Here is a 16,336-nt window from a genome sequence, read left to right on the forward strand (position 1 = left end):
CCACCCCCACCCCGCAAGCTAGAAAGAACATTCTTCTCTGACGGCTGACTCATTTCAATATATAGAAACAGCTGGAGACACAGGAGCAAGAGAGTGGCGAATTCATACTGCAAGGTTTCTGAGAAGGCAGGAGATGTGGACTCTGTAAGAGAAGTGGGGAGTCCTAGCTTTTGGTAGGAAAAGACTCAATTGTAACAGGAAATTAGTAAGAAAGTATGCTTATAGATGAACGTGAGTTGTGACCAACCAGATATAACTATATTTCCTAGCCTTCTTTGCAGCTAGGTGTGGTTATGTGCCTAGCTTCTGGCTGGTAGGTGTGAGTGGAAGTGATACATGTAGCTTTTAAATCAACTTTTTAAAAGAGAGAAACGGACCTTCTGTTCCTGTTCCCCTTCCTGCAGACTGAAATGTGGATGTGAGTCATCTTCAGCCATGCGGTGAGGGTGACCCTTTGGGCTGACTGAGCCACAAGATGGAAAGACCATGGATCTCCTGTACCATTTACCATCCCTGGTTCTCCTACAGTGGAAAGAACAAAAGTGCAACATTAAATCCCTGTAATTTCCCCCTCTTTTCTCTTAGCAAGCTACCCTAAATCTTAACTAAGGTTTGTAGATTTTGGGGGGTGGGACTGCTGTCTAATAGTTTCTATTTCCTCTATGAAGTTGGAGACCTTATTATCAGTGAGTGGTTTTTGTTAGCATAGCAGTTAAAGGAGTTGTATGAATGATATGGGGGCAACATTTGACCTCCTTTGGCTTCATAAGAGGGTAGCAAACTGAATATCAGCCCAAGGGCAATTCCTATAAGACGGAGGTTAGACATGTCTCCAACTTCCAACCTTCTTTACCAATAATAACAGCAACTGTTCTTCCCAAAGAATTCTTGGTTGGGTTAAAAAAATTCATTGCAAGAGAAGAACTCACAAACAATACCCATAATTATGAGACTTATTAGGGAAGTTAGCAGTTACAATTCAAAATCTGAAATGCTCAGGATTCAGTTCTTCTGGTCAGAAGTGCCTCTCCTCAGCCATGCCTACATGCACATGGCTCTCTGTTCCAGCCCTGGTTTCTAAGCTTGAGCAAGTGTTACAAAGCTCGTTTAGCACTACCAATAAATGTCTAAAAGGGCACACCACTCTACCATAAGCCTCAGCCCGAAGTGCTTACTGTGAATGCCATGGGTTAGCAAACCTCGCTCCCTTGATTAAATGTTTGCAGGCACCCCACTCCACATATAAGCCTTCTGCACAGGATCACTCAGCTTGGTCCCCTGGGTGGGTCAAGAAACCTGTCTCTCTGTTTTGTTTTGCTGCCACTCCTCTGGTATCACAGCTCTGTCTTTTGAATTGAGGAAACTCAACATGCAGAAACTCAGAGGGTACGCTCTGCTCCTGACTCCTCTCTTGAGGGCAGTGAGATTCCCCTTGCCTGCTTGTGAGATCTCTCATTTTCGACCCAGTGGGACAGTGGTCCCAGTGGGACCAATCCTCACATCTGAGTTTTAATATGCCCCATTTGCTTGTATCAACTCAGTCATTTGGTGGGTGTATTGAAGACTATGGTTACAAGGGACATACAGAGTAATTCATTGCACCATCGAGGTGTTCAAAGGGTTTGAGCATATGAGTTTTCTGATCTTGGAAGCAGTTACGGAAAACAAAACCCTTCTGAGAAACCTTCCTTAACCCCACATGTCCGGGACCCCTTGAACCTCTTCAGGGTAACTCTTACAATTACATGTCTTGGAATTGCCTCATTTGCTTGTCTACCTTGCAAGCCTCTGGCTCCTGCCTCTTCCACCAATAGTTTCACAGACCACTCTACCCCACGCTCATGATTTATTTTCTATGTTTTATGTTCCATAGCATACCATAGAGATTGCTGTCAAGTCAATTCTGATTCGTGGTGACCCATGCGTACCAGAGTAGAACTGGCTCGCATAGGGTTTTCCATGACTGAGTTTGGGAGTTAAGCTGACAGACCTTTCTTTCAAGGTCCCTCTGAGTAGACTCAAAGCACCCACTTTTCTACTAGCACCTAAGCATGTTTACTACTGATACCATCCAGAGACTCCTCTTTACGTTCAAGGCATCTTGTATTGCTTATAGCTCCCTTGTCCCGCATCTTCGTACCCTGCTTATGTTCTCCCCTTTGACTAAATACAGATGGGCACGGGGAGGCAAGGGCTAAGGGATGGTGGGTACAAGATGCTTTCTTTTTTTTGAGATTGCTTGTAAAGAGGGAAATAAAGCAATTCTTAGCCACAGTGGAGAATGGGGAGAGGGATACCTTGAGCAGAGACAGAAGGAAGAAGGGGGTGGAAAAGCAGTGCTAAGACGTGCTTATGAGCGGAGCTGTGAGCCACATGGTTGGCAGCACAACTACCAGTAGCTGCACAGGAGAACCACTGGCCTTTCTATCCCTGTCCACGGTGAGCCTTGGAAACCCACAGGGGGTTGCTGTGTGTCAGCGAGGACTCCATGCTGCGAGTTTGGTTTTTTGGTTAAAGAGGGTAAAGAGTCATTTGTCAACATGAGATGAGCCAACGTTTGGAGGGAATGAGAGTTCACAGAGTCTGGAAATGGACTTTAAACCAGAGCAATGGACTTTGAACCAGAGTTGACATGGGCAGCCATGGGAAAGAGACGGGACTCACGATCCTAGAACAAGTTAGAAATCTAAGAGGTCAAGCAAGAAAGTGCAAGAGAGTCTGAAGTTGGGCCAGGCTCAGTCTTAAAGGAAACACTTTCTTTTCTGACTCAAGCCTTGACCTGTAAAAGCTGTCCTTTTTTCTTTTGAAGAGAAGGGGGCAGTGCTGGGGCTGGAGACTGTTGGACCACCTAGTTGACTCTTACAGGTAGAATGATTTCCTTCTCCCTTGAAGTCTCAATCACTCGTGTTCTTGGGTGCTGGCCCAAGTGGGGGCACGTGTTCCTCCTTTCAATACTCTGTATCACATATGAGATAAGGCAAGAATGTTTAACCAGCACTTCAATAAAGGTCCAGGGGAAATAGAATACAGTGTATAACACATAGCCTGATAACTTGTTTTATAAGGTTCTGGCTTATAATGGTAGCTTGCAGGCCTGTGAAATATCAGCACTTTACCCAAGAACACACACACACACACACACACACACACACACACACACACACACACACGCAGTAGTGTGAAGGGCATGTCATAGGCTCTGCCGCCAGGACCACTGAGTGACACACGTGCAGCTGATATCCAGCGCTAGCAGCGAAACCAGCCACACGTTAGCCCTTGGTGAGCTCAGTGTGCCCCTTCCTCTGTGTCTGATGAGACGGCCTCCGCTCCCCATCTCTCAAGGCCTTCTTTTCTCTTTCTGTGATCAGCAGACTAGCTTCTTTCGGTGCTGTTCTCCTGCCTACGCACTCCTTGCCCACGCAGGAGGCTCTTCTCTGGGGATAATTAAACAAGGAGGGAGAGAGCTGAGAAGACAGAAGGGTTGGAGCCACAGCGGACAGGGATGTTGGTCAGAGGAAAGAAAACCAGACAAGAGTCAAGACCTCTGGGGTGAGCACAGACCTTTCCCACCCCCACCCCCAACCCCCGACCCCCGACCCTGGACTGGCTCTGGCTATGGGCAAATGTGGCTTCAGAGCTGGCCTCTCACAGGTGGGCTGAGAGAAGCCCAGATATCCCATGTTGGGGCCTCCCCTCATTTGAGAACTAAAAAAGAGACAAAAGAAGGTCACTTTTCATCAAAGCGTCCAAGTTACTAGCCTGTGGGATTCTGAGACACCCGAAGGTGAAGGGCAAGGTGGAAGTCAACAGGTCGAGGTACTGAAACTAGACAGGCAAGGACTGGGGCAAAGAGGGTCCAGGGGCCTCTTCTGAGTCCCTGATTTCAGGGATAAGAGGCACACAGCCGTGGCCAGGGCGAAGGGAGTCTCCAGTGATCGCAGTCACTCAGTTGCACTGCACCCAGCAGGGCTGCGTTAGCTGTTACTTTCCACTGTGACGTGTCTCATCCTCACTGTGCTATTTTGTTTCTTGTGAAGTAATCCGAACAAGAGATTTTTATAAACCATTTGAGACCATGATTCCACAACATTCACGGTCTCTAAGATTCCATTTCTCCCTGGGTCATAATTTTCCTTGCAATATAAGGCGATGCAAACCTGAGGCCTGGGCGGGAACTGGAAGGAGGGAAGAAGGGCCTTGCTCCCTCTGCTGGTCAGGTCTGACATTGCCCACATAGACCAGAGTCCCAGGCTGGGCAACGCGTATGTATGTGCTCAGGACCCTCAAAGACACATCTGCTCAAGGGACATAAGTTAAAAGCATACCTACTATTTACTGTTAAGAAATTTCTATAGGCCAGGCACTTTACATTCAGGGTCTCATTGGAATTTTAATCCTCTAAGCCTTTCTTTCAACAACCCTGAGAGGTTTTATAGAATCTCTCACTGATGATTAAGAACTAGACCCCCATTTGATTGGTTCCCCTCTGATGTGGATTGAATTGTCTGCCCCATCAAATATGTGTCAACTTGCTGGATCACGATTCTCAACGGTTTGGCAGTTGTGCAATGTGGCAATTAAGGAATGATCCCCCATGATGTGATCTGTTGAGATAAACCAATAGAGGATTAAGGGTGGGAGGTAACACCCCGACTCTCATCCCAGCCCTGGTCTAAGAGGAGCTTCTCTTTGGCCTGCAAGAGGAACCCACTGCCCCCAAGAAAGAAGAGCTAGGAGAGTAGAATGCACCCTTTGGACCGGGGGTCCCTACACTGAGAAACTCCTACACCCAGGGAAAATGAATGCCAAGGCCCTCGGAGACCTCCAGGGCATGATGGCCTCACAGATGGTGCCAGGAGCCCAGGTTCTTTCCCCACAGCTGACAGAGACAGAAATCCTTCCCGTGAAATCACTGCCCTGAATTTGGACTTTCAGCCTCCTACATTTCGAGAGAATCCATTTCTCCGTGGCGCAGCCTTCCATACATGGCATTTCTGCTATAGCAACGCTTGATTACGAAGACACCATCTGTTGTACTTTAGAGCCAGCTTAATCTTCTCCCTAGGTGGAACAAACGGTTTGCTAACTATTAACGGACTGGATAGCAGTTCAAATATACCCATCAGCACCATCAGGAAGAGAGACCTGGGGATCTATTTCCATAAGATTACAGCTATTAAAAATCATAGGACTCCCATAGCGATGACAAAGATATAATAAACACGTTTGTTCTTTACCAACCAAACAACCAAACAAAGAACATCATATGGAGTGCACTTCTACACATGGGGTCACCACTCCTCTGGATGGACACAATGTTTTTAATGACTCGCCCTCACTTGGGTTTTGACTCGGACCTCAGCTCCTACCCGTCTACCTCTCATGCCTAAACCTCAGTTCAAGCCCAATCCCAGCCCTTTCTGCTCCTGGCACCTAGTGTTTGCACTAGATCTCTCCTCAGGGTGAAGGGCCCTAAGGCTATGATTTTTTCCTAAGCTTGATGCTTTCTTTCCATGTGTCTTGGGGTGGAGAGGGGGTGGGTGGGAAGAGCAGCAGTCAAACATGATGAAAGAAAAGGGGCTGCAACAGCAACGGAGCTTCTGTTGGGGAGCAGCTGACTGGGAGCACCACGGAGAGTGTGCATTACAGCTCCTAGCCAGCTTGAGGTGTCCTTGAAGGAGACAGGGGTGTGTGTGTGTGTGTGTGAGCCCCTTGGCCCTGTGGGAGGGAGAAGCAGCTTGAGACTCTCAGCAGGAGGGCCCTTGAACAGTTAGCGATGCCTCTGTAGAACGCTCACAGTGACTCCACCACTCCTGTCTCCCCGCCAGCTGCATTGTGCAGACTGCAGTTGGAATTGGCAGCTCTGCTCCGGAGCCGTGGGTGGCTCCTTGTCTTTGGCTGTAGACTTGAGGTCACGCTTCCGTGCACTTGTCAGCTTCACTGTCAAATTCGCCTGGTGATTGCCCCGCATGACTGGCTCCCTTTCCCCAGTTACTACCGTTTCAACCCACAGAAGTCAAGCTCGAGAAAGGAAGGAGCTTGCCTAGCCTCAGTCTCAAGCTGAGGTAGTCCTGTTCTTATCTCCCTGATAGAGATAATATGACAGGCCTAGGTTTTACTTCATGTCTCTGAGGAGCCCTATGATAATGGGCAAGTTATTCAACCTCCCAAAGGCGCCCTGGTTAAGTGCTCAGCTGGTCAGTGGTTTGCATTGACCAGCCACTCTGCAGGATCAAAGACCTGGTGATCTGGTTCTCTGAAAATTTCCGCCTGGGAAACCTGATGGGGCCGTTGTGCTTGGTTCTATGGAGTTGTTATGAGTTGGGATCAACTTAATGCCCACATAGCAAGAACATCTGATCAACCTGAATCCATTTCCTCTTTTTAAAAGGGGGCATAAGGGCATCTTTCTTATGTAACGGTAAGCATGCATTGGAAGCATGCATTTAAACATTTAGCCCAGGACTTGCCTCAAAGTTATCTTTCTATAAACATCTGAGTTTAGTTGCTCTGTGGACTTCAGTTTCCTGAGCTGGAAAAGTAAGCGTCATCATCAGATAACCTTCCTGACAATGTTATAAGGAGCAAATGAGAAATGTATAACAGTTATGCACGATTCCATTGAAAACCAAAACACCCACCCAGTTGGCACGGGTTAACTCAGATTTCTGCTAACCTCTTGTGTGCCATAGAGTTCTCAGTGGTTAATTTTTTTAAGTAGATCACCATGCTGTTCTCCCGAATTGCCTCTAAGTGAGCACAAATTGCCTACCTTTCAGGGGGCAGCCAAACCCTTAACCATATTGGACATGTCCTTGGTTCCCCAAGTCAGGCCTTTGGAGTCTAGGTTCTTAACGTCTTACTTCTTGGAAAACTTAATCACAATTGTGGTGTTTTTTCTCACAATTGTGTTTTGTGCATTTCTTTCTATTCTCTTTTCCACCAATATAGAACATCTGTGGTAGGACTTCCGGTCTTCAGACCACGCTGACTATGCTAGTAGGTGCCTTGTTTGAGCCTGCACACAGCCTGCAGAGTGCTGCTCTGAGGTTCCCATGCCACCTCCTCAATCTGGTTGCAGTCTTCATACAATTGAGGAAGGTTTCTTTTGGGGTGTGGCCTGCTTTTCATAGAGGTTGACACTGTAGAAGCCAGCAGCTCACTTCTGCTGGCTCTGGAGCCTCTATCTGGTTTGCTGCTCTCTGGCTATATTGCCCGCCAATCCCAGGAGCCCTCAGTGGAGTGCTGACCTCAGATTCCTTCAGCTCTGCATCCATCAGCCTGTAGTCTTACTGCTGCATCTTCCTGTGTTCTGTTCATCAGCTCCTGTAGCTACGAGGCAGGAGAAGCCTCCAGCTTACATCTGACCCATGGACTTGACCTGGACTGGATTTAACCCCTTCTACAACGGTGTGAGTCATTTCTTGACATACATCTCATTCTATATACGTACACAAAATAAGTATCACTGGCTTTGCTTCTCTTGAGAACCCAAACTAACACACGTATGCATTCTAGCTCAGCAGGACTTGGGAGAAAAGATGACTGAAAAATACCTCAACAGTGGGACTCTACCTGCTTCAACTTCCATATCTTTGGTTAGCAGGTAGATATTTCAATATCTATGATGTGCCCAACAGCCCAGGTGGTCTAGTGGTTAGGAGCTGGGCTTTGATCCATGTGGTAGTTACATAATTTCATGTATAGAAGTGTAAGGGTGGAGTCTAGTCTGTCAATCAGGTCACAGCCTGATAATACCTCCTTGTGGGCATGGTCTTCTCATAAGGAGGATTCTGGGGACCTCCCCTGTCTCTCTGCTTTCACCTTCCTGTTGATGAGCCACACTGAGATCCGCTCGAGCCCTGTGATGGGGCCACCACCATTGGGTCCACACAACTGTGCACCCACTGGCCTGTAAACTTCCTGCATTCTACTTCATTGCACGTGGCTCTGTAAGTCCGAAGAGGGATTTATGGACTAGTATCAGACTTCTGGACTTGCGTTGGACTGATTTGGAATGTTTTATTAATGTATGATTACTTCTTGAAATCAAGTTCTTTCTTATACATATACGAGTGTCTCTGGATTTATTTCTTTGGGCAACCTGACCTAACATAATCTGCATGGTTGGCAGTTCGAAGCCACCAGCAACTCGTGGGAGAAATACTGGGCTTTCTACTCTCATAAACAGTTTCAGTCTTGGAAACGCACAGGGGTTGATTTACCATTGACTCGGTAGCAGTGAGACAATGTGCTCAAGGGAGCCCTAGTGGTGTAGTGGGTTACATGTTGGGCTGTTAACCAAAAGGTCAGCAGTTTGAAACCACTAGCTGCTCTGGAGGAGAAAGATCAGGCTTTCTAGTCCAGTAAAGAGTTATAGCCTGGGAGCCCCACAGGGGCAATTCTACTCTGTCCTCCACGGTTGCTATGAATCAGAACGGACTCAATGGCAGTGAGTTTGGACTTTGAGAGGATGTTCCTGGTACATCAACAAGACAGACTCAGTCTCAGACTCATGGATCTTATATCTGTGAGAAAGATAGCACAAAATAAAAGCAGATTTCAAAATCATTCAAAATGCAATCAATCCAATACACCCACATAGATCCTCCAGATACCTGGTCCAGTCACAGCCTCAACTGATATGACCATTTGAGAAAATTATATTCTTAGTTCCCATGTCAAAGTCTATCTATATCACTTGCACCCACGATATCCTAAAGGTTGGTCAGCCTTGGGGACACCAGCAGCTTTGGGAGAATGTCTCCAAAGCCACACTTGGCCAGCAAAGACAGATTTCACAATCCCAGTCAGCAGCTGCTTCCTGAGCATGCATCTCCTACCCATAGTGTTTCATTTCTTTAACTCTACCTTCCACCCTACATTGTGGAATTCTGAATAGAGAAAGCAAGTTGGGTTTCTGCCAGCATGAAGGCCATGTCCAACAGGGGCATAGTAGGACAGTGCCAGGAGGGTGGTCCTGGGAATTATTCTCCCCTAGAAATCAGTATGGAACACAGGGACTCCCTGGCCCTAAGGCACCAGGATGGGCCAGTAGAATAGAGAGGAGTAGAGGTATATTCTTTGGTTTGTTCAACTAGATTAACCTCCTTTGTGGTTACAAAGCCAGACCCATTGCTGTTGAATGGATTTTGACTCACTATGAACCACGTGTTAGAGCATAAAACACCCTCACTGGGTTTTCTTGGCTTTAATGTTTACAGAAGCAGATTGCCAGGCTTTAGGTCGGGTGGTTCAGCCACAAGCCTTTTGGCTTATAGTCCAGTCCCAAGCACTTGTGCCACCCAGAAACCTCTTCAAATCCCTTGCCATCATTGTTGTCGTGTTCTTTAGAGCCTACAAATTTGAGAACATACATGATGGTATGAGAAGCCATGGACCAAGAGGTATATGAGTACATCTAGGAAAGCCTCTGTACACTTACAGCCACGGGGTGTGTCAACACGCTTTGCCTCGGCTCAGCCCCGGTCCTCAGCGCCAGGTACTCAGCGCTCTTCTCTGTACGGCGGGTGCCCTGTGACTCAGAACTCAGACAGAATTCATTCTAGCCCACACCACCAGCTTTGCCTCCCCCAGCCCCGCAACCCCATCAAGGCTTACTTAGGAGGCAAATACTTTATTGATGTGCAACTTGCAGGGTACACTTGGGAGATGCCCATGTAAGGTGACCAGATTTTAACATTGGTAGAGCGGGACAAAAGCGGGACACCATTGATAAACTCATATCCTGGCGAAATAGCCACATGGCAGCCGAAAACCATATACCCTAGCTTGTCGTGCATTCTTTCCAAACATCAGGACTTTTTAAAAATGCCACGGGACACGGGAAACATTGTTAAAAATCGGGACTGGAGGTCTGGTCACCTTACCATATGGGGAGGCATTTAAGGGACATCTTGGAGCAGAGGGCCCTGGGGATGCTGGTGTGCTGGCAAGTGCATACACACCTGAGGAAGACTACTGTGTGTTCGTTGGGTGCATTCCTGTCCACAGGTGTGTGTTTATAGGATGCATGACTGGATAGGAATATATTATGTAGGTGTAAGGCATACCTATGCTTGTGAGAAAGCATGTGTACTCTTAGTACGGACACTCCAGAACACGTTTCTATTGAATGTACAGTCTTGAGGCCTGTGTGTGTGAAAGAGAGAGAGAGAGAGAGAGAGAGAGAGAGAGAGAGAGAGAGAGAAGCATGTGGAGTGAATTTGTGCTATATGCCTACATTTCTGGCTGGTCACTACAGATCCAATTCACTCCCCTCTCTGTGACCTAACAGGCAGATTCTCAGCAGACGGGCTCCCCTATCCGTCTGCCTTCATTTGGAGGTATGGATCTTGGGAAAGAGGGAAGACCACTTTGAGCCTGAGGCCCCCTTTTGGCCGGCCCTGCCCACCTCTGTCTTGGAAGTCCCTTCCCCAGGCTCCTCCTCCTCATCAGCATCGGCCAGGCCCTCGGGCATTGGCCACTCCCGGGTCTCCCACTCCAGTTTTTCTATGCGATAAGCGATCTTGAGTGCACTGGACTCCAGTTCAGCCAGGAGGCGGGCGAACTTCGTCTGCAGCTCATCCAGCTGCTCATCCAGCCGCCGCAGCCGAGACTCTGTGGCCTCCTGCAGGGCGATCTCCGCAGCCTCTGCATTCACGTCCAGCTTGTTCATCTTGAGCAGGATCTCCCGGCCCTTTTCCTCCATGACAGCCTGGGCCTGTGGGTACTCACTCAGCACCTCCCGCAGGTCCTCCTTGCTCAGACAGAACAGGTCTGAATAACCCAGGCTCTTGATGTTGGCCGTTCGTCGGTTCCCAGACATGTTCCCTGTGGTCCATGGGCACACAGTTCAGAGGATAGTTAGTTGTGGGGATTGGGGGTGGTGGTGGTGGTGGCGGCATTTTATTCCCAAATCAAGACCCTTAACTCCATCTGACCTCATCTCCTGTCTGATTAATGCTTTCATTCAGTAATGATGCCCAGGCCTTGTGTTGGGCTGCTGCAGCCTAGCTCTAAGAGTTCAGACATTGAGGTGGAGCGTGAGTTACAGAGCAGTGTGACTGGTGCAGGGTAGACCGGTGTGTAGTAGTGTGGGGAAATGGGCAACGAGCCTCAAACAAGCCAGGAAGCAGGGGGTCCTGGGAAGGCTTTCTTGGGCTACCTGAGCTGAGTAGGAGCTACCCAGGGGAAGACCCCAAAGCCCAAGCTGACTGCCAGAGCAACCCTATAGAACAGGGGAAAACTGCCCCTGTGGGTTTCCAAGACTAACATTTTATAGGTGTGGAAAGCCTCGTCTTTCGCCCATGGAGTAGCTGGTGGTCTTAAACTGCTGACCCTGTGGATCACAGCCCAACAAGTAACCACTAGGCCACCAGCGCTCCTAGGAGGGGGAGAGGAGGAGGGGGAAAGGTGGAGGAAAGTCTAGGCAGAGAAAGGAGCATGAGCAGAGCATTGGTTGTTATAAAAAGAGTTAAATGGATGTAGAAAACAGTAAGCAGTTCAGCGTGGCAGGAGTCTAAAGTGTGAGAAGAGTGGAGAGGAGGAGAGGGCGGGCCATACTGGGTCTTGAAGCCATGGCAGAGCTCAGACTTTATATGCTGAGAGCAGAGGGAGCTATTTTAGCAGGGGAGCTGTATATGGTATCATGTGTGCTTTAGAAAGATGCTCAGAGATGGGGAGGCAGCTAGGTCAAATGGTGGGGAAAGGAGATCCCTTGCTAATTGAGCACTTACTATGTGCCACCCAAAGTGCTCAGTGCCCCACCCACATAGCTCATTTAATCCTCACAAAGAACATATTGGGTTTTTAATTCCCATTCAGGTGAGGAAACTGATGCCTAAAAAGGGAAGTGAATCCTAATGCCACGACCCTTTAATACAGTTCCTTAGCTTGTGGTGACCCTCCTCCCCAACCATAAAATTATTTTCATTGCTACTTCATAACCGTCATTTTGCTACTGTTATGAATTGGGCAACTCCTGTGAAAGGACTGTTTGACCACCAAAGGGGTCGCGACCCACAGGTTGAGAACCACTAGAGAACCACTGCTCTAAGGTCAAGTAAACCATGATAGCCTGTCTGCAGCGTGTGGAGGTGGAGGAGGTCCTTGCAGGACAGATGGGTAGCCTTCCAAAACACTAAACTGTGGGTGCTTCTGCTGAGAGAGCCCTGGAACATCTGAGCATCAACGAGGGTGTGTACATCTCCTTTCCAGGGAGCGGGCTTGTTTTTTGTTTTAATCTTGAATCAGACATAATAATTCCCATCGCACATGACTGATAGGCAGAATAAACAAACAAACAAAATGGGGCCATCCCAGAAGTGATGTTAAGAGAAAATTCCCTCTGACTTCCCTCCTTTTCCACTTGGCTACGAGAAATCTGTTCCTTCAACTTCCTTACCACACGTGTAACTTTCCATGTTTCCTAACCTCTCTCCGTGCTTTGATGTCCTTCTTCTGCAAAACCTGAATCGGGAGTATACCTCCCTATGCAGTTGTGAGAATGGAATGCGATGACACAGGTGAGCCACTTAGAACAGTCTAGTAAGCATGCAGTATGCGTGAATGATCTTCACTGTGGTGGCAGCATGGTTACCGGCTCAACGACTGCCTGAAAAAGTGGAAGGCCCTCGACAGGGTGGATTGACACAGTGGCTGCCGCAGTGGGCTGCAACCTACGAACAATCGTGAGGCTGGCGCGGGACTGGGTAGTGGTGTTTTGTGCTGTTGTAAATGGGTCACTATGAGTTGGAACTGGCTTGATGGCACCCCACAACCATCACTAGCTGAAAGGTTGGTTGTTTGAACCAGAAGCACCGCAGGAGACAGGTCTGGCGCTGAGCTTCTGGGAGAGCACAGCTCTGACAAGCCTCTGGAGCTGTTCTCTGCACACTGGAATCAGAATTGACTCACCGGCTACTCACATCCTCCTCCTCCTCCTCCTCATTATTAGGGCTTGTCACTTCCACTATTCTGTCGATGCCTCGGGTCAAAACCCCAGAGCATGTCCGCCTCCTCTGGAAAAGACCCACCCTGTTTACTCCCCGTGGTCCTGCTTCTTCTCAGGAAACAGACCCTGCTGTTTCTGTGTCCTGCTTCTATCCCCAGCCCTCTAATGACTCAGGCATGGGCTATGTTTCTTTCATCGGTAGGTCCTGATGTACCATCTACTCCTGTCTTCTGCTGCCCTCACTCCTTGCCCCCCCCACCTCACCCCTGCCATCAGCCCTGCCCCAGAACCAACGTTGGGATGCCGACCTTTGATGTTGATGATGCTGATCTCCCCAAAGTACAGCCCCGCACCGAGCACGGCATACTGCGTGACCCCGTCGTCCGCCACCACGGCCAGCTGCCCCTCGCGGATGATGTACATTTCTCGGCCGATGTCGCCTTTGCGGCAGACATACTCGCCGGGGGAGTAGGTCTGTGGCTGCAGCTTCAACACCAGTTCCTCCAGCAGGCTGGCCTCACAGTTCTGGAAGATCTGCACCCGACTCAGAGTGGGCAGGTGTACCGAAACGGCCACTTCTGCCCGCAGCCGCTCCGGCAAGTGTTGTAAGATGGCCACCTCATTGGTCATCTTCTTGTTGATCTGCAGGTGCTGGTACCTGGGGGCAGAGGCAGTACCAACTCCTCACCAGCCCACTCTATGTCTGCCTCCGCCCCCATCCATCAGGGCTCAGCTCAGCAGGAGCCAAGGGTTCAACCACACAGAGATGGCACAGGTCGCCCACCATCTATTCTCTTGGTCACAGATAGGTTTGAGGTCTTCTCCCTCCCCCAGGGCGCAGACAGCAGGTACGATACCCCTTATTCCCCATAGGCCCTACCCAATGTTACTTCAGTCACCGAGACTCCTTCTCTAGACCCTCTCCATCATAGCCAGTTATGTGTGGCTTCCATCTTGGGGGTCCCCAGTATGTACCACCATCTTTGTGTCCAGTCATTTCCGGAACTTATTGTTCTTCCATTCTCATCCCTGGGGCTACCAGGCAGAGGAAGTTCCCATTCCTTGATGGCCACATTAATCTTGAGGTCACCCCTTGGGTGAGGCCACTGTCTCTCTAGGCCTCTCTGGTGGAAGAGTGCATCTTGTCAGTCTCTTATCCACCTTCTCTTTAGGCCAAGACTCCTTGGCGGAGAGAGCATTCTTTTGCAAGCCCTGCCCATTGAATGCCACAAGGTGGCTGCCCTTCCTGGCCCAGCATTCAAGAACACCTCCCCTGGCCCCCACCTCCCAGGATCTACTAGCAACCCCCTTCCATTTCTGGTCTGCGACCCCAGCGGCCTCACCAGTCAATGACGCGGCGCTCCAGCCGGCGGTTGACATGCTGCAGTTTCATGTACTTCTTGACCAGCGCGTGGTCCGGGTAGAACGCGGCATCGGCGGTGTTCATGTTGTAGATGACTGAGCTCATGCTCCCCATGATGGTAGCAAATCCCATGACGGCCAGCAGGAAGTCACCGACCATGAAGAGGTACTCCTCCTCCCGCGCCGGGAGTGGCGTGTCGCCCACAGTGGTCAGGATCAGGGTGGAGAAGTAGAAGCTGTACAGATACTGCCGCCGCAGGCGCTCGAAGCCAGGCTGCACTGGGTCTGGGTAGACCCATGCGTCACGCCCAAAGCCCAGGTACCGGGACAGGGCAAAGTACAAGCAGCTGTTCCAATGGATGACGACAAAAATGTAGATCATCAGCTTGGCGATGCGAAAGGCGTTTGGGTAAGCCGTGCGGGTCTCGGTGCGGTCGAAGGCCTCGAAGAGGCGAGGCACGCGCAGAAAGCGGTTCAGTCGCAGCGTGGGTGTGTGCGGGCCCAGCCGCAAGTAGGTCAAGTCCGTGGGGACCAGGGAAGCCAGATCTAGCACGAAGCTCCATGTGCGAACGTAGCGGCTGGCGATCTGACCCCTGTCCACCACCAGGATGCCCTGCTCCAAGAATCCTGGGAGAGGGGGAGGGTGTGTGTGTATGTGAGGATCAGCCACAGGATGGGATAAGTCGGGGTCTTGTTAAGCAAAGAAGCAGGTGACAGGGCTATCAGACAAGGGGTCACTATCTTGTTACTAAGAAGTGAAGGCTGAAGGGCATGAGCTCACTGACCCGTGTGGAAGCGTGCCACGATGTCCAGTAGGTACAGCAGGTCGCTCGTGTAGTCGAGCACTAACCAGGCCACCAGGTAGCTGTGCTGTAGATCCGGAAAGCAGGCTCTGCCGGGTGGGCACAGAAACATTGGCTAGATAGCACCTCTGTGTGGCATGAGGGCGGCTGCCTCCCCAGGCCCCTCAGCACCCTGTTTTGGGCAGGGACTCTCACAAGCCCCACCCTTCCATGGGCCTCTCCAAGGATCACCCCCCCCCCCTTGGCTGGGCCTCACTGATCCACCCTCTTGGATCCTCAAGGCCCCTCCCTTAGCACTCCTGCCAAACCTGCACACAATGATGACGAGGTTGTACATGACTGGGAAGACCATTGTGTTCAGCCACCAGTAGTAGTAATCCCCGGATGGGTCCAGGACAGGCAGCGATTTCCTGTGGGACAGGAGGGGTTTGGGGGTGGCGTGGGGGTTGTGCTTCGTTGAGTCTCCAGATATTCCATGTTGTGGCTGTGATTGGGGGCGTCAGGAAGAGTGAGATCTGGTGAAGCAGATCGGGGACTCAACACAGGGGACCAGGCAATCTCACCTGGTCTTGGACGGGGCAGGGGGGCTGGACTCTGATGTCTTCACTTTGTTGTCCTGACTCATGGTTCTGTGCACTGGTGCTGGAGGGTGAGAGAGCAAAGGTCTCAGCCTGTAGGCAGTTTCCCAAAGAGGGGGCGAGTGCCTGGCAGCCCGCAAGTGGCTGCCCTCAGCTCCGGCTTCCGACTTCACTTGTCTAGCTTCTGAAGCTCTTAGCAACACAACCAGGGCCAGCTCCAGAGGGGGGCGGAGACAGCACACTCCGCGCCTCGCCCAGTCTCCCAGGACCTGGGCTGACACCTGCCCAGCTAAGCACTTCTAATGAGGTCCCTCGAGAAGGGGGGTGGGGTGCATGCCTCACTGGTAAGGCTGGGCTTTGTTTCTGCCAGATAGCCCCCGACCATCCATCCTGCCCTCTTCTCTGTCCTCCACCCCTAAGCTGAATGATATAAGGACCCTCCAGGTCAGGAGACTCGAGTTCCTGTGCAGATTCAGACACTCACTCCATTACCCTACGCCAGTTCCCGGCTTAGGCTTCATTAAGACGTTCATTTAACAACGATTTACTGAATGGCTCCTCTGTTAGCTGCTGAGCTAGTCTCTTGGGACAGGGATGCCTCTCACATCATATGTAAGCTCTATCTGTTTTCATTGTCT

General features: G+C 50.1%; 1 protein-coding gene across 1 annotated transcript; it reads right to left on the minus strand.

Annotated features, from left to right (window-relative positions):
• Nucleotides 1–10,336: 10,336 nt before the first annotated feature.
• CNGA4 (cyclic nucleotide gated channel subunit alpha 4) lies at nt 10,337–15,745 on the minus strand. Its single transcript, XM_004717056.4, has 6 exons — nt 15,684–15,745; nt 15,429–15,530; nt 15,103–15,209; nt 14,299–14,944; nt 13,264–13,613; nt 10,337–10,833 (listed from the first exon to the last, which is right to left on the minus strand). Exons 1-6 carry the CDS (start codon nt 15,743–15,745, stop codon nt 10,337–10,339), a joined length of 1,764 nt encoding a protein of 587 aa, XP_004717113.1.
• Between the last annotated feature and the right edge of the window lie 591 nt (nt 15,746–16,336).

Source organism: Echinops telfairi, unplaced genomic scaffold (assembly GCF_000313985.2).
Source record: "Echinops telfairi isolate 266 unplaced genomic scaffold, ASM31398v2 ScPeMD7_41;HRSCAF=154, whole genome shotgun sequence".
NCBI classification, from domain to species: Eukaryota; Metazoa; Chordata; class Mammalia; order Afrosoricida; family Tenrecidae; genus Echinops; species Echinops telfairi.